Source organism: Pseudopodoces humilis, chromosome 7, assembly GCF_049639895.1.
Source record: "Pseudopodoces humilis isolate 2021_Gansu_Grassland_sample_001 chromosome 7, ASM4963989v1, whole genome shotgun sequence".
NCBI classification, from domain to species: Eukaryota; Metazoa; Chordata; class Aves; order Passeriformes; family Paridae; genus Pseudopodoces; species Pseudopodoces humilis.
In genome coordinates, this window is record NC_142206.1 from 52,388,170 (window position 1) to 52,411,810 (window position 23,641).

Below are 23,641 nucleotides of genomic sequence, written 5' to 3' on the forward strand. Positions count from 1 at the left end.
TATTCATATCCCATCTTCTCACTTCTCATCTTTGAGAAAATTCAGATCTGGAACAATGTGATTATCTCAGTCGAGTGAACTGACATACGAACACCAGCTTGAGTTCTAGCAGCTTGCAGTGCCCCAGCCTACCTACACAACAGGGACTGATCACTCCCTACCCTCAGAGTGCTGCTTTAACATAAAGATCTCCTCAGGCAGCCGGAACTTGCACAAGTTACTTTGGACTAGTTTGCAGGAAACAGGTTTTGCCCTTTAACCCTTCCCTCCTCCTCTCAAATCAGTTCATTGAATTTAAGCTATTAAGAATACCAAATACAATCTGCTTAAAGTCAGCAAAAAGGGTACGTTGCTGGATGGAGCTGCTAAGAATTTCTCTTTGCTACTGTAAGACAAATGCCAAGGAACACAATACAGCACAACCAAGTATGCCCTGGCAGGCTGTGTGATGTGTAATAACCACTTTTCCACAGACATTTCCAGCTCTGGTTTGTAGTGGGATCACCAAGCACACCCTATTAATTAGACTTAAGGCACAGCAGCTGGAGCTCAGGCTCCAGCACAACAACTCCTCGTGGGCATAGGCAAAGCAGTTTTGTTTTGGTGTGAACAGACAAGTCAGTGACACAGCTCCATTCTTAACACTTTTATTCTTACAGTTCTAGGTTTGAACTGTACATGCAGAGTTGCATAAGTCACAATAGAGATTTACAGTGGATTCTATTCTATGGTAGAGTGCAATCCAGAATCCTTGAACAGTATAAAAAACAACTTTAAACATCAAGACCTTGTTAGGAGCAGAAGGATTAAAGCTTCCCCAAGAGATTCAGCTCTCCTAGATACCTAGTTACTAGGTACTGTATGTTAGACACGTAAGAGTTGAAGAGCTGTGGAACACTAAACAAACTTGAACACCCTGATGTCTTCCCATCTTCGTTACTTCTTTCCACATTTCTGGCAATTAAGAATAAGTCAAAAACCCTGCCACCTGCAACCAGCTAATACAGACAAAAATAACTAACTCCTTACTTGCCTGTTTAGGGTTGTACAGTGTTAAAGAAAATATTCCCTCAATGGCATTTGTATCTCACATCAGCTGAAAAAGCAATGTAACAAAAATAAAGGTATAACATCTTTGAAAATAAATATAAAGAGGGAATGCAGACAAAGTGTCAAAGATTTTTTTTTTGGCAGGTAACATTCATAATATACAAAATATAACTTATTCATATTAGCCAAGGAAACATTCATGAGTTCCTGTAAACTGGTTTAATCCACCTCCTCCATGCGTGATGTGTCATCATCTCCCTCAAGAGGTGGCATCTCCTCAGTGACTGCTGGACTGGCTTCTTCTGCAGCAGTGTCATCTTCATCAATGCCTGTGCAGGAAACACACACCCCATTAGTGCTGACAACACAACACAAACATTTCATCTCCACAGCACATCACCTGAAGGGCTCATTTTCCACACTGCCAAGCAGGACCAAGACAATAACACCCCAAGTTCACTTGAGCCAGGACAGATTTGGGAACTTACCCAGCCCAAGTTTGATCATTCTATAAATGCGGTTGGCATGTGTCTGAGGGTCTTCTAAGCTGAAGCCAGAGGACAGGAGTGCTGTCTCATACAGCAGGATGACAAGATCCTTCACAGACTTGTCATTCTTATCAGCCTCTGCTTTCTGCCTCAGTGTTTCAATGATGGAATGATCAGGATTAATCTCCAGGTGTTTCTTTGCTGCCATGTATCCCATTGTAGAGTTGTCCCTTAATGCCTGCGCTTTCATAATCCTCTCCATGTTGGCTGTCCAGCCGTATGTACTTGTTACAATGCAGCAGGGAGAAGTAACTAAACGATTGGACACAACAACCTGCAGAGGGAATACAAAGCACAAGTTTGCAATTTAAGCATTTTAACAAGTACAACTGATTTACCCTAAATTCTCTTTAGATTGCACTTTTACAAACATGTAAACAAGGTATTTTTACCTTTTCTACTTTCTTTTCAAGGATATCTTTCATTATCTTGCAGAGATTTTCAAACTTTGCTTTCTTCTCCTCCTGCTTCTTTTTCTCTTCCTCATCTTCTGGAAGCTCCAAGCCCTCTTTTGTTACAGAAACCAGGGTCTTGCCTTCAAATTCCTTCAGCTGCTGCACACAGTATTCATCGATAGGCTCAATCATGTAGATGACTTCCAGTCCATGCTTGCGAAGACGCTCCACAAAAGCAGAGTTGGCCACCTGATCCTTTGTTTCACCTGCAACACACAACAGCACCACAGGTAAGCCTCAGCACAAGCAGCAGCTTGTTCAGCTTCTGCAGAGCCTATGCAACAGCTGTGGTGCTTCATGTCCCAACCACAGGAAAAAAACCCAGGGGCACAGACAGCCCAAAGACACTCAAGCTGTTTAAACTGAAGCTCCAGCATCTAATACTCTGAAACTTATTTTAAAGCCAATTTCCATTTCCCGGAGTCCCAGGTAAAGAAACGCTTCCCATTACTGCCAAGCAAGGGAATTTGGAACCCTGTAACAGCATCTATAAATCCCCCGGAAGATAAACCTACACACAGCGTGGGCACTTCTGACCATTTCAGCTCCCAACTCACCAGTGATATAGTAGACATGTTTCTGGTTTTCCTTCATCCGAGTGCAGTAATCCTTCAGAGAAACCATCTCATCACCAGATGCAGATGTGTAGTACCTCAGTAATTCTGAGAGCTTCTTGCGGTTCTGCGAGTCCTCATGGATGCCAAGCTACAATAAGCAGGAAGAAAAATCAGTAAGTGATTCCCTCAAGTAAATACTGAACTGTGGTAGTTTAGTAGCTCAGGCACAAGAACAATCTGCATGTGCAAATATCCACACTGTTCAGCAGAAAGACTACAAACCTTGATGTTCTTGGAGAACTGCTCATAGAACTTCTTGTAGTTCTCCTTGTCTTCAGCCAGCTCAGTGAAAAGTTCCAAGCACTTCTTCACCAAGTTCTTCCGGATCACTTTCAGGATCTTGCTTTGCTGCAGCATCTCACGAGAAATATTCAGAGGTAAATCCTCAGAGTCTACCACACCTCTCATGAAATCTGCAAAAATGACAGGAACATCTTTGTTAGTTTCACGTATTACTGGTCCCTCTACCTACATGTGGCTCTGTCCATTAGAAATTATGTATTTGTTTCTGAAGAACTCCAGTAAACATGAATTAAGGCATTACTGCTGAACAACCGTTCGGAATTCAAATCTTCCCCCTTTCCCAATTTCTTTACATACAAAAAGAAAGTACAGAATAGCTAAGCAGTTCTTCTAACCTCTTAGGCAACACTTTCCCCACAATTATACTCACTCAGATATTCAGGGATCAGTTCCTCACAGTTGTCCATGATGAAAACTCTGCGCACATACAGTTTGATGTTGTTCTTCTTCTTCCTGTTCTCAAACAGATCAAAGGGTGCACGCCGTGGGACAAAGAGGAGAGCCCTGAATTCCAGCTGCCCTTCCACAGAGAAGTGCTGTGAGAAAGCAAGATGATTGTTTTAGTCCATTTGCATGGTTCCACTGCAATAATCACGTAACAGCTCTCCAAATGCGAAACACAAACGTCAAGAAACTTACTTTGACAGCCAGATGGTCTTCCCAGTCATTAGTCAGACTCTTGTAGAATTCTCCATATTCCTCATTGGTTATGTCATCTGGGTTCCTGGTCCAAATGGGCTTGGTCTTGTTGAGCTCTTCCTGATCAATGTACTTCTCCTTGATCTTCTTCTTCTTCTTCTTATCTCCATCCTTCTTCTCTTCTTCTTCATCAGAACCAACATCCTCAATCTCTGGTTTATCCTCTGTCTTTTCTTCCTTCTCTTCTTTTTCCTCTTCCTTTTCCTCAGCCTCATCATCGCTCACCTCCTTATCACGCTCCTTCTCCACCTACAGAACAGCATCAGTAGTTGAATTCCAAAAGCTGTAGAATTACTAAGTAGCAGTTCTAAGGTACCCCTTGCAGCCTCACAAAGCCAGAGAATCTCACAAAACAGTGTCAAGCTGTCCTATACACACTCCAAATACTCTCATTCTGGGTGCTGACACAAGTGGTGGTTGTCTCCATGTGCTATTAGCAAAGTTCTTACTGTTCACTTTCACTACACTGAATGACTCAACAATACACCCAGATGAATTAATCATCTGGTAACCAACATTATTGGCTTAGAAAATGCCTTTTTTCTTCATCTAGTCCTGTGAAATTCAGTTTTAAGTAATGGAACTACACTTCCCCAGAATTCCTCCATATAAGGTATTTGGAGAAACCAAAACTAACCAAAGAACGATTAACTGCTCCTTCTTACACGAACTCTCACATGTGAAAGTGGTGATACTTGTGTAGCATTTAATGTAAGGTACGTACAAAGAGTGTAATTGGGTAGCCAATGAACTGAGAGTGCTTCTTGACGATTTCCTTGATTCGCCGCTCTTCCAAGTATTCAGTTTGATCTTCTTTAAGATGCAGGATGACTTTTGTTCCACGGCCCAGAGGTTCACCTAGAATAGAGTTTCCATGCTTTACTTTGCTGCAGCAGACTTAATGTAACATTTTAAAAATGCAGTGCTCCATCAGCCACATTTTCCACCAGTAGGAAAACAAAGCTTCCATGTAAATTAACAGCCTAGGTTAGGTTACACTTTCTCAAGTTTACTGTACCCTGCATGTATTTCAAACAAGCTCCAGAACATGTTTACTACTCTGTTCAGAATTTCTGAAGACTCTGCATACATCGTTGAAGTCTGACTAGTATTTTTTCATGCTTTAAGCTTTGAAAGCTTAATGCACCATTTACCTGGGCATTCAATATATACTGAATTATGCCAACTAAAATAGCAAGATATGACGCATTAGTTGTATTAATTTTTTCTATCTTGTGTCCTTTCCAAGGCACACTATGTATTATTGCCAAACATCTTTAAAAATCATCATTGAGCAAGAACACTGAACACTCACCATTATCCAGTCTGACAGTGAAGGACCCTCCAGCTGAGGACTCCCAAGCGTACTGCTCATCATCGTTGTGCTTGGTGATCACTGTCACCTTTTCAGCAACCAGGTAGGCGGAGTAGAAGCCAACACCGAACTGACCAATCATGGAGATATCAGCCCCTGCCTGCAGGGCTTCCATGAAAGCCTTGGTGCCAGACTTGGCAATGGTACCAAGGTTGTTGACCAGGTCAGCTTTGGTCATCCCAATGCCAGTATCCACAATGGTAAGAGTGCGATCATGCTTGTTTGGAATCAGGTTAATTTTCAGCTCTTTTCCAGAATCCAGCTTGCTTGGGTCAGTCAAGCTTTCATATCTTATCTTATCCAGAGCCTGTAAAAGAACAGACATGCTTTAACATTCCCTGGCTATTCCTTGAAAATTTCAGTAATTGTCAGAATTAACCAGACTAATTTTGTTACTTACATCTGAGGAATTGGAAATCAGCTCACGAAGGAAGATTTCCTTATTGGAGTAGAAAGTGTTGATGATCAGAGACATCAACTGAGCAATCTCGGCCTGAAAGGCAAAGGTCTCCACCTCCTCCTCCATTGGTTGGTCCTGAGTTTGCACAGCTTCCGGCATCTGTGAAGGAAGAAGAGGGAGGAGTTGAAATTCCATCCGGAACAGCTTAGCTAACATCCTCCGGCAGGCAATGACAATGGCATTCTGAAATCAAGTTTTTTAACCACGTGCTTTCAGCACCAGGGAACACACATATATTAAAAAAAAAACAACAAACTTCCCAAATCCTATTCCCAGACAGTAATCATTCAGGAATTTTAAGGAATGCAAAAGACACATGACAGAACTTTTACTACAGGCTTCCTTTACACTCACTTTACCTTACAGCACTTAGGATAAGACAGCACTTTTCCTCTCGCCTTCCTTAATTTATGCATTAATACTGGACCTTTATTTTCCCTTCTTACGGAAATACCCGAAACTTTTACTTGGGATCTCTCTTATTTGCAATCCCCCTATTACTTCTCATACACGGCTATCACGTCCAGCAGCAAACACTATACACAGCTCTCACTTATGTACCAACACTGCTCAATCGGATCCGTTTCTCTGGACAAGTATTTACATTAACAAATACTCGTCCTTCACCGGGTACCTGCTACCCCCATTTTCCCCCCGTGCTACGGGAGCCAAACTCAGGGGCGGCGGATTTCGCCCCACGAAGATTTGTCCAACCACAACCCGGCTCTAATAGCTACAGAGGGAAGCGGCGCGGCCGCAGGGCGCAGGCCCGGCCACCGCCGCGGGGCGGCCCCGGCTCCCCCGCCCGCGGCAAGACCGCGCCCCCGAGCGGCGGCGGCGGCGCAGCGCCCCCTGGCGGCGCCCGCCGGTACCACCAGACGTTCTAGAAACTGCCAGAGCCTTCCCTGCCCCCCTCACCCCCGCCCGCGCACTCCCCCCCCCCCCCCTCAAGCGCTGCGGTGCCGAGCAGCCCCCGAGCCCGCTCCCGGCCTCGCTTCCTTGCCCCCACACTCCTGCCCCTTCACGCTGCTCTTTCTCCCCCTCCCCCTTTCTTTCCCGCCTACATTCCGCTTTTCTCCCACTCCTTCCTTCCTGCCGCCCCCACTCTTTCTCTCCCCCCCCCCCGCTGCTCCCTTCCCTCTTGTCCCACCTTTTCTCTGGCCCCCGCTCCTACCCCCCACAGTAACTCAGTTCATTCCCCTTCTAGCCGCTATTTCTTTCCCCACCGCCGCCGCTCCCTTCTCCTACTCCTGACTCCTTTCGTTCCCCCTCTCGCCCCCGCCGCCACCTTCCCGGTCCGGAGCACCCTCCCCCCACCACCGCAGCTCCTCCATCTTGCGCGTTCATGGCTGGGTACCCTCATTGAGAATGCATCTCTCCAGCCACCCGATACCTCCGCTGATACCTCAGCCCCCCACAGCCCTCCCGAGCATGCTGCGAAGCGGAGGCGGCGCTGCAGCTGCACCCCAGGACAAGAACAGCCTTCCCTGACCGCCACCTACACCCCCAGGTCCACTACGATACCAGATACCCCCAAGGAACTGCTCGGTTTGCCCACCTCTGCCGCTATTCCTACAAGAACACGAATTTATCTATCTGGGTTCAGAATTATCAATACCCCTCTTTTTCTCAGCCATACCCAGACTATGAGCCCAAATCACTTTTCCCAGGATCTAAAAATACACAGAGGGAAGCACGACCTGCGCCACGCGGCTCGTGCAGCACACCCCACCCCCACCCAACTCCGAACACGAGCCCCGCGCCCTCAACCACCGAGCCCCAGGATTCGGTCGGAAAACACTCCCTGCGCCGATCCACCGCCGGCTACCACCCCCCACCCCTCACCTTGGCAGGGGGAAGGGGCGCTGCTCTCCTCGGTGGCGCTGTGACACGGCTCTCACGCTCCGCTATAACCTCACTAGTGCGCGCTCCCCACAGCCCGCCCGATTTATATACGGCGGGATCCGCCTCCTTCCAGAACCATCGGGAACCTTCACCGCTGGCGCGGGGGGGCGCGAGGAGGGGGCCGCGAGGCGAGGGCGGAACAAGCCGGCCGAGGGGCGGGGCCGTGCCGCTCGCAGCCAATCGCAGCTGTCCGCGACAGGCGCCGCGGGGCCGGCGGCTGAATGGGCGCGAGCGCGCGCGCTCCCCCCGCCCCGCCCCGCTGCGCCCCCAGCGATTGGCTGGGCCGGCAATCCGCGGGGAGGGGGGAAGCCGGAAGGAGGCGGGCGCAAGCGCGGGGGCCGCGCGGGCCGGCGGTGAAGGGGCGGGGCCCGGGGCGGTTGCGCGCGGACCGGATGACGTCACTCGCTGCCGAGCCTCGTTCCGAACGCCCTAGAAGGGGGTGGGGCCGGGGTCTCTTCCCCCCAGTTCTTGTCCGTCCTCTCCCCGCCCCCGTGGAGCGGCAGGGAAAGGCCTGGAAAAGTCGGGGAGCTCCCCCACTCCTGCCGGGAACGGTCCAGGGCTGGGGTTCGGGTCCAGGACCACCCTCTCTCTCCCCGTGCTGAACCCCCGTCTCTGCTGCATGGCCGGTGCGCCGCCGTGCGGCTGTGCGGGAGCGCAGGGGTGCGGGTGTGTGAGGGTGGGGGGTGCGGGTGTGTGAGGGTGTGGGGTGCGCAGGTATGTGGGTTTAGCTGTGCGAGCTCAAGGATTTAAGTTATGGATTTAAGATATGTGGGTGTGCGGGCGTGCAGGTGTGCAGAGGTGCAGCTGCGCGGGGGTGGACAGGTGGAGGTGTGCAGGACTGTGGGTGTGTGTGCACAGGTGGAGGTGTGCAGTTGTGCGGCTGTGTGTGTGCAGGTGTGCAGTTGTGCGGCTGTGTGTGTGCAGGTGTGCAGGACTGTGGGTGTGTGTTCAGGTGTGCAGTTGTGTGGCTGTGTGTGTGCAGGTGTGCAGGACTGTGGCTGTGTGTGCACAGGTGGAGGTGTGCAGTTGTGCGGCTGTGTGTGTGCAGGTGTGCAGTTGTGCGGCTGTGTGTGTGCAGGTGTGCAGGACTGTGGGTGTGTGTTCAGGTGTGCAGTTGTGTGGCTGTGTGTGTGCAGGTGTGCAGGACTGTGGCTGTGTGTGTGCACAGGTGGAGGTGTGCAGTTGTGTGGCTGTGTGTGTGCAGATGTGCAGGAGTGTGGGGGTGTGTGCACAGGTGAAGGTGTGCAGTTGTGTTGGCCTGCAGATTTAGGTGTGCAGCAGTGCTGGTACATCAGGTGCTGCCATCCCCTTGGCTGGGACGAGGGGCTGCGGGAGGGCGGCGCCGCTCCCCTTGCCCTGCTCACCGGGCAGGATCCGGCCGCGCTGCCGGGCGTAGCCGGGTGAATCACGGCTTAGGGATGCTGTGGTAACGCGTTTCGCCTGCTCAGGGAAAGCAACACTGGTTCTCACGCAGCAGGTATAAGTCTGTGAGTTAACAAAATTCTGCCTCTCAGTCTGTGCACTTGCACAGGGTAAAAAGAGCCGTGGGACCGAATCCAAGCGGCTCCGCAGACCTACATAGCTATGCAGTTACTTAAGGATTTAAGTGCTAATAGTAGACATGAGGCGTAGGCAGTGCTGTTTGGTTTGTAATAGCCCACAGCCCGAAACCCGCTGGGATTCTCAGCCTGAACATGGCCTTTGCCAGTTCATCTGGGAAATCTCGGTTGATCTTCAAAGGGCACTGTAAGAGACACCTTTATACATACATTTACATATCCTGTCTAAAGGCTTTGATATGTACATGTCTCATTATACTCAGCAGCTCTGTGATTGCAGCATTTAGCAGGGCGGGTATTTTTATATCCTGAATGACCTGATTGGGAGCAGGGAGTTAAATGCAGATCTTTCGCATCTCAGGAGAATGATCTGCATCCCATGTGTTCCAGACCAGACTTCTGAAACTTTCTTCTTGGAGCTGATCCACTTTCAAGGATATAAATACCAAGAGAAACTACATGTTAAAATTGTGCACTGATGTAAGCATGAATCTAGACAAATCTCCTTCCTCTAAAAAATAGCTATTTATTTGAGGAGTAAAAATAACATTGCTTCTGTTGCAAAAATTTATCTCGGGTGCAAGTTCTTTCCATTTTCTTTTGGCTCTTTGATGTGCCCCAGACTCCTGTCTAGTTCAACATCTGTCTGACTTCAGGGAATTGAAGTTTAAGTTGCTTAACCTGCCCTTCTCCAAGTTGAGCATCTGAAATAGACTGGCTAGCATGAATTAGATATTCCAATACTTAGATCCATTAACACATTTAATTAGAAATCCTCATGCTGAACTTAATGTCCTTTGCATTGGTTATCCTGCAGTTTTAACCCAGACAGGCAGATCTGAATTGGGGTCCACTGGCTTGATTTTGTTGTAGCATTATGTTTTCAGGGAGTTTTCAGTATTCTGACAAGATACATTAAGTACATGTGTAAAACATGTAGGAACACCGAGGAATTAAAATTACAGCTTGTCTTGCTGCAGTTTCTGCAGTATCTGGATCAGTACATGCGTTGTACTGCAATGTCTTAAAGGACTCTGCCCTTCTAAATCCTGGTGCTCCAGCTCTGACCCAAGCAGTTGGCCAAAATACAGGATAGGATCCTGCAGATTATTTTAATTAGGTGGAAAAACTAATTGTGGTGTCAACAACGTAAAAGGGTGTATAGATGAGCTGCTGCTCAGCCCACAGGAGAAATCAGACTTCAAGGGTGAGGTTATTTTCTCACTGTTCTAAGTTACTGAAAAAGCTGGATTTCAGCCAACACAGCCTCAGAAGTTCTGCACTTATGTCTGGGTCACCTTCTTGGTACTTAGGCTGGTTTTTTTCTGTACTCTCTTCAAGTTTGATTTGAGGTGCTTCTCCATGCATTTCTCTTCCTTTCTCTCAAACATGTATGCCTGTAGGAAATAATGTGCATCAAAATGCTTTCTTGAGTACGACAAGTTCCTTTCTTTGCACAGTGACTATGATTTGAGTGATCTGACAGCTGCTTTGGTTGTCTGCTTCCATAAAGCAGCCTAGTGGCTCTTTACCACTGTCCTAATAAAGTGTGGCAGTTACACTCAGGCATAATGATGTAACTTCCATGTTTTATCTTAGATTAAGAAATAGTCATGGTATAGTATAAATTCTGTAGAATGAGTCTATTAGGCTGAAACTTTCTTACATTCAGACTGCATTGACTGAAACGCTTTCTAAAATGTATTTGCATCCAAATAACTTCTGTACTTCAGAGAACATATTGCAATATATGGAAATCTGTCCAAGCATTTTATCAAGCAATATCCTACTAAATTTTCTTGTGTGCTCTCCTTTTGAGGTGTCCAGAATTTTAGGGGTGCCACTTTTATAAAAATATTCAATATGTTTAAGAAAGTATTTTCCTTTCTAATGTCTCGATTAATGTGAGTCCAGTGATTCAGACTTAGGGATGTATGTCATTTCAAGCATGTGAAGACCTATGGGAGGTTTTGCATATGTCTGCAGGATCACATGCCTTTATACTGTCTACTCTCCAGTCACATCATTCTGTTTTCTCTTTTGTGGTTGTATTTTTCAGCTTTCAAAAGCGACTGATTTCTTTTGTCAAAGTTGTTTGACAAGTGCACTGGGAGCATGTCATCTCATACCAACCCATCTAAGTTTTCCCAGCTCTGCTTAATCTGAGTTCCTCTGTGCCTGTGTAAAACACATATTTTCTTCATGACTTGTGAATAACCTGTATCCTTTTTGTTCAGTTATGGAGTGAGGGCTAGCAAATATAGACACTTTGTTCCTATGGTTACTCTATTTTAACTGATCCCAGTTTTTTTATTGCTTCACTTTTAGGCAAGAAGAAAAATAGAAAAAAAGACTGGTTCCAAACTTGGTTCGTGTCAGAGTTAATTTTGGAGGAAATTCTGAGTGAGATAGATCCATTCTTCAACCGAGAGAATGTGCTGGTTTTCATTGGGGTAGAGTTAATTTTCTTCACAGCAGCCAGCATGGAGTTATATTTTGAATTTGTGCTGAAAACAGTGTTGATAACTCAGAGATGTTTGTGTTATTGCTGAGCAGTGTTTGGACATCACCAAGGCCTTTTGTGCTCCTCACACTGACCCCCAGCAAGGAGGCCAGGGTGGCACAAGGAGCTGTGAGGGGACACAGCTGGGACAGCTGATCCCAGCTCACCAACAGGACACTCCTTAGCAGAAAGCCTCCATTGTGCATTTCCTGGTTTCCTAAGGATTAGTCCCATACTTGTTCTCTGTATACATTTGCATCCTAATAGAGTCTTTAATTTCATAGAACTCCTTGCTATTTGAAAGTTATAATATTTAAAAAGAACAAAGTGAAAGTTGGCTGAAAGGAAGTTATTTAACATTCAAAGTGTTGAAATAACACCCAGGAAAACTGGGTATTCTTAATTCAATCAGAGTTTTTTCTGTGTTGCTGAAGAAGATTTTTTTGTTTTTTACAAGCCACAAACAAATTTAAAAACATTTGCATTGAGTATTTGAATTCCAGCGTTTAACTTAACTTCTGAGTGTTTGGTATTGTAGCCTTAATGCTTTTATAGCATTGCTTTAAAATTAATTTTGTTTGAGTTCTGAGACAGTTTTGCCATGTTATCTCAGTGCTTCAGGGTTTACTGAAGGAAAACAAAGCTGCAGCAACTGAAACTGCTTAACAGCAGATTTCAGAAGAATGATGTAAGTAGAAAGATGTGGTAATATATGTCTAGTTTGCTTTAACATATGGAATTATGCATGTAAAATATGTGTTATCATAATGAAATGTAAAGCTGGGAATGGATATCTGTCTGAGCAAAGCTTCATGTTTTCTTAAAACGATTTCCCAGGCTCTCTTCTTTTGTGCTTTCTCATTGCTTGCTGGAAGCTAAAGTGATCATAAGATCTGTAGGTCACAAAAAAAGGTGATTTATATTAGAAATAGGATCGATAGTCACTTAGAAGAAATGTTTTTCTGGTGAAGAAGCTACTTAAGAGGCAAAGAACAGAATCGATCTCATACAATGTAGTTGTACTGTGGAACTGCAGGTGGCAGCAGTAATTGCATGGACCATGGGCTCTGTGTACATTCTTTTTCCCTAAGAGTTTATAGTTCTTGAAGTATGTGTCAGGGACTGTGAAAACCGTCAGTCATTTCTCTCAGAAGGAATTCTAAAGGGACTTACTGTTGAACAAGAATATATTTGTTATAGTAGAAGTCGACAATTTCACTACTAACAAATGTCAATTATAATTTATATATCTATTATATAACATATATTTATATAGATATGTAAAGCTTAGCTGCATAGGAAAGCTGAGAGAATGAGCATGGAAAGGCCTGGATTCATGGGACATTAATAAGGTCCCAGAATAATTGTTCAGTCTTATCATAAATTTGTGTGTTTGTTACAAAATGAATAGGTTAGCTTTATAACAACTCAAATTTGATATTTTAAATTTTTCCTCATCTTAGTATTCCCTTATGGCTGCAATAAAGCATATTTTCTTTATAGTTTTAGACCTTATATAATGTTTTACACTTTCCCAGAACAATTACAAAATTATGTACTTCTTAGCTGAAATTATACATATAGATCAAGCATGATACCTATGCCAACTGAACTATACAAGACACTTTGTCTTCCACCAAGTTAAAAGTGTTTCTTTCACTCTCTGGTTCTGCTTTTTGTTTTAAGAGCCTTGTAAGATGACTGCAGTACCTGTTTGTGGAAATGTGTGCGGCCTCTGTCTAGCATGGGACCAAAAAACCAGGGCACACAGTTACATGGCTTGGAGAGTGACAGGAGAATGTCATGCCTGTCAGAGCTCCCTTAAATCAGGAACAGTTACATAAAACTGTAAACTTTGGAGGGAGAACAAGGGGTATGGTGGCAGCTATAACTTATTATCCATGGTTAAGAGCTTTGTTCTATTCATAGGCATAAGTTTCAATAGATCCTAATTCAGAAGGACAAGAAGCTTGGAGAAAAAGCCCTTCCAGACAGCAGAAGGTTTGAAGTAAAAAGTCCCTAGACAAACAAAACCCTAGACTTCCCATGAAGATGTTAAAAACAGTAGTGATGGTAAAGTTACAGCGTTAGAAAAATAACTTCATAGAGCCCCAGTATCAGCAAGCATGGAAATAAACCTGACACTTTTTTCCCTGTACATACTCAAGTTCTAGGGGATTAATTCAGTATAACAGTAAGGGTTGGGGGTTTAGTACCTATAGCAGCTGAGCACTCTTGCATATTTGCTGTCAAGTGTAAGTATGTGTAGAGTGCTTACATACTTTATTTTGTGTGTGGTAGATTTGGAGACAAAACTCTCCTTCAAGCCACCTTCTAAATGTTGGATACTATTGGTAACTATGTCACAAAGCATGAGTTCTGTACTTCACTAACATTCTTGATGCAATAGTATTGATTTTGCAAATTGCTGATGACAGCTGACTTTTCAAAGTTAGGTGATTACAACATGAAAGAAGAGTTGATAGTAGGAAATAAATTTTCAATTAATTTTAAATAAAAGCACAGAAGGTAAGTTCTAGTTATGTGTTTCAAGCAGATAAGAAAGATTATGTATTTTTGCATTAGGAAGATTTTATATAAAGAAGATACCTTTGGGATCAAATTACTCTGGTGACTTCAGCAAAAGGAAGAAGAACAATTGTTGGAAAGGCCTTCATAGTTCAGGAACACTTCCAAAGCATCTTCTTCTTTATAAGTACATTTCCTAGAAACGAAGAGAAAAAACTTCATAGACAGGTTTACCTTAGAAATCAGAGGGAAAGAGAGAGCAATCTAGTATGGAGATCACACTTTCAGATTTAGTTGTGAATGGAATTTTAGTTGTGTGAAGAGCTGAGAAAGTAGGTTTACTAAGCAGTGATAGCTGGAGTCAGGGTGAACTAGGTTAAAGAAAATCAATTACACATTTTTATTGAGGATACTGAGTGTGCAATAACCTCAATCATTCCACTTTAAACAGGGCATAGAAATAGAAAGAATTGAAGAGTCTTGCAGAACAACTGCTTAAATTGGTGTTAAGCTGATAAACCTGATTCTAGAAAGAATTTGCATGGAGGATTTTTAATTATTTATTAAATCTCAATTATAGGTCAAAAGTAGTTCTGATGTCACACAGCCAAGTTACCTTGGATCTGACCAGTATGAAAGGAGTTCTGTGAAAAAGATCTGTAAGAAGCCTCGGCCAAGGCTGACTCTTGTCACTCCTTCGAAGAGGTGTCCAGGCAGAATACCTCACAGTCCAGAGAACTGCTTACAAACTTGCTGTCTTCTTTCTTTCTGAAGGTCAAGGAAAATTTGGAAAAATTTTGTTATTGTCACCTTGGTAATTGTGCTGTGCTGCAATAACTGAAAAAATACTTGAAGTCAGCTATTCAGAATTCAGTATATGCTGTGTGCTATACTGTGAGTCTGCTACACGTCTAGAGGATTCAAATTTCATCATGAAGCATGTTTCAATAAAGGTCTTAGAGGTCATAGAAATTTTAAAAATCTTCAAGCTCAGGATCCACATTTTTCAGGATGGGAGATTGTGACCATTCAAAATAGATGTCAATCAGGTTGATTCTTGTAGTATTTCAAACAGGAAATGCTCCATAATTTGACACTCTATACTTGTAAAAAAAAAAAAAAGAAAGGCAAGAAATTAATCAAAATTTGTCCATATATTCTGGGTAGGCCCTTTTTTTTCATATTACAGACAGTACTTCCATTTTATTAGCAAGATAGGGAAAAAAACAAGGTACTAAAATTATGGAGTTCTTTCAGATAATCACAGATTAAAGCTTAACAACTATCTGTGATGAACACTCTACTTAGGCACAATTCAATGTTATTTTCTTGCTGTGTCAGACAGATCAAAAGATTTATTTCTTGTGAAAAACCAGAAGAACTCTGAATCCCAGCTTCCTCTCCACAAAAGAATGTTGGAAAAAAAGAATAGTAGCAGTAAGATATTCTGATTAGAGCTGACTGTGGGTAGGTACTTGGAGAAATTTTGTCAAGAGCTGTGTAAGTACTTGATTAATCATTACAAATTTATCTGTGTGTTACAGGAACCAGGCATAGTGAATTAGACGGAAAAATCGGGTTTCATCTCTTTCAAGGAGATGCTTCCTGCCATACTGAGGCAAATCTTCTGATGTAACTTGGCTCCTTATGCTGAAATCCTGCTTTGCAGTCAGCTGAGCCGAGGGTATTCTTAGCCAGTTAATATGCAGGTCAGTATAATGCAGCTGCTCTGCTCTGGGAAAGTAGGACAGACCACAGCTACTGGAAGTCACCAGGTTATTTCCAGAGGGGTGCTGGCAGATACCTCTGCCTTTTTCCCCACCATCAGTGACAAAACAAAACAAGGAAGAAAACCCCTCCAGAACAGGTCTTTCAGCACTGTGGGAGTTGCAATGACTCTTGTGACTGACAAACTTAAAACTGTTTCAGACACTGACAGCCCAGGATTTCTTCATCTCTGCTTTATTTGGATTAGATATATCTGGAAGAGTGAAAGTACTTTATTTGGTCAAATTCAAATTACTTTTTAAATGTCTAGTGTTTAAAATAAAATTAGCAAGTTCACTCTAACCAGTCAAGTTCTTTTTTATAAAGCAAAACTATAAAAAAAATTACGACAGAATGCAATTTCTGTTTCTTGTTTTGGCTGTCCTTCACAGTAGATCTACAAAGCAAAGTAAAGCAAAGGGGCATCAAAAGATTGGGATAGTAAAAGAAGGGATTTTTTGGCTTTTCTTCCTCAGGGCATAGCTGCTCTTTCTAATGACTACCCTAAAATTGTGTTTCCTCAGACCATTTGTTCAAAATGAAATATCTCTCTTGGCTGTGGCTCTATAGAACTGTTCAAGTTTGTTTCATCTGACAGAAATACAGTTTTGAATTTATACTAAAAATAACCATGATAGCTTGGCTCCCTTCTCCTTTGTAGTTCAAGACAGAAAATTACAGGAGGGCATTCTTTTTCTAGAAACCTCTGTAAGTCACATTCCTATCATATTATTTAATTTGCATGTTATTTCCATCTTGATGAACTCCCCTGTGTGTCCTTGGGTTTGTATGAATAAACATAATTACAGATCATATGAGACCTGTAATTTCCAAGTATTTCCAACTTGGCTTTGCAGTTTTGCAGAATTAATTCATTAAATAATACTGATGCACCTGGCATTCGAAGTACCTTCCTAAATTGCCTTCTGCTCATCTGTTCTCACTTTTGGAACTAGAGCCATAATAAGTGTGGCTTAAAATCCAGAATTACTAGTTAGTCACTGCCAACCGACCTCTTTCAGAAGCATATCTAAATATGTCAGGAGACATCTTTGCCCCCGAAAGCACAGCTTTAGTGTATATCAATATAAAATGCATAATCAGAGTTTATTGCTTCACCTGCATAGTTACGATCTTCAGCTACAAGCATGTATTCTCATTGCCAAGTAGTCCAGATTTTGACAAAAACATGAACTGTGTGTCACTAAATCCACTAAGATAAGTGTTGTCTTTATAAGATTTCCTCTGGGTTGGTGAAGGGGAAGCCCAGCATCTAGACTGATACATGGTATAACTTTGTCCTACATAGGCAATACTCTTTCAGAGTTTATTAGGAAAGCAAACGAAGAAATTATCACACAATAAAGAGTCCTTCTTGCAAATGTTAATTCTAGCAGTACAGAGACATCTTAGTTAATGTTGTACTAGTAGCATCTGAGAATGATGCAAGGACATTAGGTATGCAACTAGTGTTTCAAAGCATGTACAATTAGCATCTCAAACAAGGCACTTACAAAGAGTGTAATTGGATAGCTGATGAATTGAGAATGCTTCTTCACAATTTCTTTGATTTGCCTTTTTCCCAAGTATTCTCTTTGGTCTTCCTTCAGATATAGGATAATCTTTGTATTACAGCCATGTGGTTCCCCATGAAGGAAATACCTGAGTTTTAGTGACAGCACGAACGGACAAATAGCAACCTTTTTCTGAAATTAAGGGTTAATACAATTGTAATAAATTCTTAATCATCACTGACTACCTGATAATGCTGAGCTGGTGTTCTGTATCTGTTCCGTGCTCCAACAAATGCAACAACTGAAGCAAGTATACTATTTCAATGTGTATTTCCCCCAGCTTTCAAAGCCTTCATGAAGCACAGCAATACAACATATGAACTGCAAGAGGGAGTCTATAATGCAGAATTCATTAATTTTGACCTTTCTCTTTAAGTGTTACACATACTAGAAATGAAACACAGCAGCCATACTGTATTGTGTGATGCTCATTCATTCTCTGCTGCACAGAGTTCAGTCAATGATAATTACCCAGCCAGGCAAATTTGCTGCTAAAGGTAGAGATCCTGCTCCATCAGACTGTGCACCTGTGCTCCCACTCTGCTCTGCAGAATGTCCACTTAACTCTCACCAGCCATGAGACAGAGAACAGCAAATTCTGTTGACAGACTTTTAACATTATCAATGACAGCAAGAAGCCTGGAATGAAGGTGACTTTCCTACTGCCTGTCCTTGCTTTGTGATCACGGTCATGTTTGCAACCAGGGAGGCAGAGAAGAAGCTGACCCCAACCTGACCATTCCCAGAGACACCAGCACAAGCCACATTTCTCTAGAAGCTCCTCTGCTGGACTTCACTGTAGTCATGGGATCAGCTTTGGTCATCCTGTGCCTGAATCCGTGATGGTCAGAATGCAGTTGTGCTTGTCAGGCCTGTCAAACCCAGAACCCAGCTTGTTAGGATCAGCCACTGCCTCGTTCTGGCCAGGGATCACAACAGAAGGCTTGAGCATTCTCAGGGTTACAGTTAAGAATCCAGGCAGTGTTTTACTGGCTGAGTCACATTAATAGCCAGATTACTTGCAACCAATGGTTTGCTAACTGCCTCCATCAGGAAGTTTTTCTTGCTGGAATAGAAAGTGTTGATGAACAGTTATTTCAGCCTGGAAGGCAAGAGTCATCTTCTCTTCATCCATGAGCTAATCTTCAGTTTGCACAGATTCAGTGTTAATAAGGATAGAGTTGAAACCCCACTGGATTTACACCTACACATACACTTGACAGTTGCACATGTGTTTTTAAACTGAAAAAATACAAATAACTTGTCTTGAGACCATAGGGCAGAGAAACTTAATTATTGTTTCAGATATATCTTTAATAATCCAGTGTACATTTTAGATTTTTCATTTTTCCCTGATTTCTTGGTTAAGATTATGTTAAGATTAAGATAACATAGAATAATTGTTTAATCAAGAAGAAATCCGTAGCCCTTTTAATATAGCCATGTTAGATTGTATGATAAAGTAAAAAAAGTCATCACAAGATTTGATTTATTATCACAAATTAATTTGCTTAATACTGGGACATCCCAAGATAAAATTTTGCAGTTATGACAAAATAACAAGCACAAGATTTTCACTCTCCTTTAACTGATACACTACCTCAACAGGAATACTCTGAGGTAACTCTTTAATTTTAAAAATAAGCTTAAAAGTTCTCTGGGAAATAAGAGATATTGGCTTAGAATGATGAGATATTGGTAGAATGATGGGACTAACACAGATTTGTTTCTAGTCCCTTCAAGCCAGAATAACACTGCAAGGAAACACATTTTATTGAAGGGACATGTTATAGTGTAAAATCCCTTCTCGTGATCATTTAACAGAAACCAAGTCTGAAAACACCTAAAGACGAAGATTTCCTCCTTAAGATAGGCTATTTCCTGTTCCTATTTAAGTTATGCTTAAACAATCCCCTTTTTTCACTTCTCATGAAAAAAGACCACAAGGCCCTTGTGGCTGTCTACTAGCTGTTTTTAGTTTGCCCCAATTCTCTCCTGTCACAGACATGGGAAGGAAAGTAGACAAGAAAGAGAATAAATTATAATTTAAACTGACTAGAAATATTATTATGAGATTATGTTTGAATTTTCCAGAGGGAAGTGATGGAAAGAAACATACTATAGCCACATATCAGCTTAGATTAGAACAGCAACTAATCTTCATCAGCTAAGTCTGGCAGTTAAAGAATCGTTGTCATCACTCATCTTTCTACAGAATTAATGTGGGTAACCTTCAAGACACTAAAAAAATAAAAAAGAAAAAAAATCACCCCATCCCTTGGTTTAGACATGCAGCAGGAAAAGGAAAGTAGAGAGAAACTGAACAAGACTCCTTAGGCATGGAGCAAGGCAAGGCAGCTGTGGAGTGTCTTATTCTGACCTACCATATATCAAAGGCTGACAGGGTTTGCTATCCCATGTACTAGAGGCAAGCAGCCTTCTTTTTTCTTGTTGAGAAATTAACATCATGATTCTGCACTTCAAAAGAGTTTTATAAAAATTTATTTTTACACAAGGTAAGTCAAATGCTTCCTACTCGAAACAGTGTTGATTCATATCAATATTGCACAAAAATAAATTATAACATTAAGGGTAACCTTACAGAATGATGGAGTGTTTGAGGTGGGGAGGAACCTCTGGAGGACATCTCATTTCTCTCTGCTCAAGTAGGGCCACCTGGAGCAGGTTGCCCATTACAGTGTCCACTAACAGCTGCTCTGAAATGAACTAACTGTGGGTGACATCCCACAATTAGTTACAATTAGTGACATCTGTAATTACAAAAAGCGGACCACAGCCCTCCCAGAAGAACATTGAAAGGTAGAGTCTCTGTAGGAGCAGCTGGTTCAGCCCTGACACACATGGCCTTGGCACCAAGGATCAGAAATGGAAGATTTCTTGTGAATGGGGGTGACTCAAGTGCACTGATGGGCTGTGCATGTTTCTGGATGCAAATGAAGAGAGTAATGCCCTGACTCATGAGATTAATCCATTAAAGCAAAAGAGAAACTTATGAACTGTGGTACTGCCATGCTAATGAGGATTCCTCCTGGGTGCTTGTGCTGTTGCTGCAGTGGGCAAAAGGAGGAATCCAGAGGTCTCCATGTGAGCCCTGCCACCCACCTAAGAGCTGGGACATGAGAGTGCAGCAACACTTTGCCCGGTTTGCAATGCTGTTAGGACTCACCAGATGGGGCTAATACAGCAAATATAAATATTCTCTATAGGAGTCATATTGAATAAATATATAGAGATGGGTAGAGAGAGCAATATATATTTGTGTATATAGCACAGGGGTTTTAACCTTACAAAAGTTGTGTGGTTTCTTTTTTTTAAGTTAACCCCTTCAATGAGTCCATTGTTTTTAATAGATAGTTTGTTACATTAACTTTCCATGAATCATATGTTTAACTATTCAACCATTCTCTCCCACCCCACATCCCATAGCTGAGAAAATCTGTAGGTTGGATCAGGCTTGCTTATTTTTAAGTCTTTAAAAACTCTAAACAACTATAAAACCATATATATAAAAATTGAAGGTTTGTGTTGAGATCAATTCCTCATTATTATGTTTTTATCTATGTTTAAATAAACGAAGGTTGTAAAAATCAGGTTTTTTATAAATATGCACAGCTTTCCCTTCTCCTTCAGTACACTGACACAGAGACTGATCCTGTCTCACAAATCCATCCCCCATATTTATTTTCCTGTAGAGATTCCACATATTTAGACATCACAGTAGAGTTTTAGTTAACTGAATTAAAAAAAAAAAAAGGAAATACCTGTATTCTAGTGCATCTATCAAACATCCTCATCTGTGTCTAATCACTGAATTGGGGAGTTAGTATTTGAAAATTGAAAGTAATTGCCTGTGAAAGATGTCAGACTAGTGCTCTCTGTATTTTACTGTGCCTATGAGAAGCAATTCTTTCATTTTTACTATTGAAAACGAGGAAAATACATGAAGATTTAATATGCACCTACCCTATATTTGATTTTAGCTTGTTATACCTACTCATGAAAAGAAAAAAATGACAGTGAACAGACTTCAGGCAGGATTTATTTCAACCAATAGAGCAGCTATTGGAAAATGACATAGATCTTGTTATACCTAGCATTCGGCCTTAGAAAGATGGAGGCTAAAGACAAGGAATGTCACAAGAATGTGCATACTTGATCACACAGATTACTGATACGTGTTTGTTAAATGAGAACCATATTGTATGAGCTGCATAACGATGATAATTTCAGATAAACCAGAAAAGCAGGGACCCAAGAGCCTCTTCTACACAGGTAATCTTCTAAATCACTTTTCTTTAGTAATACCATCCCTTGCTTTATGCATGCATCAAGAGAAAGTGAGGAGAGAGAAACTGAACGAGTCTCATTAGGCATGGAGAAAGTCAGACTTCCATTTAGACAGGCATTTAGGCTGCTGAAGGCCTGAGTGATGGTAATTTTTTACAATGAATTAAATTATGTGTGTGATGAAATTATAAGGTACATATGGTAATGATGTAAGAATACATATGTCATAATAATAAATACCCTTTCTCCTCAGCCAGCCTGTCTTGGTAGATGACAAAACCCCAATCATAAAAAAAACTATCGCACTTGTGATGGAAAAAACTCTACTGGTAAGTTTTATCTAAAAGGTTACACATAATCTCCCTATCTATGAATAACTTCTGGATACCAGATGGATGGCAAAGCCTTGTGAATTTAACTTATGCCCTTCTTGACTTGCAAATGAAAATCAGTGACCACATGACCATAATGAAGTCAGCACATAATGATGATCAGAATGGAGCCAGCACATAATTCAGGAGAATAAGCTCTTCTTTCTTTAAATGTGCAATGATTCTGGCTGAATGAACAGCCAGTGCTGTGCAGTATCCAGAGCTCCCATGCTTCAGTGAGCTTATGGAAAAACTCATAAAAATTCCCATTAGATGATCATTTATCTAAAGCTTCAGTGCTTCATCTAAAACAATTTGGAGAGAGTCATTCGAGCCATGGAAATTAAATTATGCTTGTGACACTGATGAAGAATCTCCTTCTCTGACTGGACAGAAAGCAGATAACCATGCTTTTTCTGAAGCTCTTTGCAACCTTTGAGATGTGAGAAAGGTGATAAAGGAATGAAGAATGTGCTAACAAGTTTTCAATTAGTCTTTGAGTAATACACCAAAGCAACAGAGAAAGATCTCACCATCAGCTAGGTAGATGACCTGGGGGAGACTGAAGAAACTGGCATAAACTTAAGATACACATGCACATACCTGTCTTAAGTGCAAAATGTTCAGAGGCTCCTGAATCTAGTAACCTTTAAAACTCAGTCACATTTTTTTTTTTTTATTTTTAATGCTGGTAATGCCTCCCTTTCCTTGACTGTTAAAGTCTGTTCTTTCCAGAGACACCTTTCTCAGCTTTCCTCATTTCATGTTCTGCTTAGGGACTCCTGAATCACACCCTGGCACCCACTTTTCTTGCATGGATGGCTCTTAACTCACTGTTGCTCACACCAAAGATTGCTTGGCAGACCTGCAAGACCCATCAATAACCAACAATGCTTTATTGTAACTTGGTAACCACAAGCTTCCCAATGAAAACCAGCTAAGTGAAATAGCCAGTTCTGATGAATGAGAAAATAATTTTGAAACACATATTCGCTGAATTTATTGTTTCTTGAATTACAAACATACAAGGGTCAATTGCAGACCGAACTTATGAGTGTTCTTGGCTTTCTCAATGGCACTGCATTCTCACACTGCAACACTGTCTCGAAATTCCAGTTTTGTGAGAAACTGAGTTGCTGCTGCTGGCCAGCAATCAGACCTTATTTAATCCCAGGTTGTCATTTCTCAACTGATTACAGCAGTGCTGTCTGTATGTATGGATAATGTCTTCCCTATTTAGGGAGTTTTGAGAAACATATAATGCTGCAGAACATCTTAGAAACACAAGTTATTTGTTGGTATATCAAATAAATCTCTCCAGAATTTAAATTAAATTTAGTATCTCAGTTTTATCTTCAGAGAACATAATTTCCCGGACAACGATAGCCCTAAGATAATAATTGTTGACAAGAACAGCACTCCTGGCTATGGAGGCAAGGTACTTTTTCAGGAGACAACTCACAGAGACCTGATTGCAAAGAGCAGAATGAAGTTTTCCAAAGACACAACAGAGTTCACCCATCATCCTACCCCAGCTACAAAGCAGACTCATTTTACCTTGCCTCCTTCTAGCCAAATGTCTAAGAGTACCCATTTGTTTCTCAGTAATTAACCCCCC

The 23,641-nt window shown here is 42.1% G+C and overlaps 1 protein-coding gene across 1 annotated transcript; it reads right to left on the minus strand.

The window, feature by feature from the left end:
- Positions 1 to 633: 633 nt before the first annotated feature.
- Positions 634 to 7,509, minus strand: HSP90AA1 (heat shock protein 90 alpha family class A member 1). The gene is made up of 11 exons (XM_005520122.3): positions 7,353 to 7,509; positions 5,448 to 5,606; positions 4,988 to 5,354; positions 4,397 to 4,530; positions 3,613 to 3,921; positions 3,344 to 3,509; positions 2,893 to 3,083; positions 2,611 to 2,758; positions 1,991 to 2,259; positions 1,539 to 1,872; positions 634 to 1,379 (listed from the first exon to the last, which is right to left on the minus strand). Exons 2-11 carry the CDS (start codon positions 5,604 to 5,606, stop codon positions 1,270 to 1,272), a joined length of 2,187 nt encoding a protein of 728 aa, XP_005520179.1. The 5' UTR covers positions 7,353 to 7,509; the 3' UTR covers positions 634 to 1,269.
- Between the last annotated feature and the right edge of the window lie 16,132 nt (positions 7,510 to 23,641).

What these genes read in the sequence shown, in the direction of transcription:
- HSP90AA1 (XM_005520122.3), bottom strand. Translation starts at nt 5,606, where the DNA reads ATGCCGGAAGCTGTGCAAACTCAGGACCAACCAATGGAGGAGGAGGTG. An exon ending in ACATGTCTACTATATCACTG is followed by an intron (nt 2,260 to 2,610) that starts GTGAGTTGGGAG and finishes TGTGTGTTGCAG; the next exon opens with GTGAAACAAAGGATCAGGTG. An exon ending in TTGAAAAGAAAGTAGAAAAG is followed by an intron (nt 1,873 to 1,990) that starts GTAAAAATACCT and finishes TTCCCTCTGCAG; the next exon opens with GTTGTTGTGTCCAATCGTTT.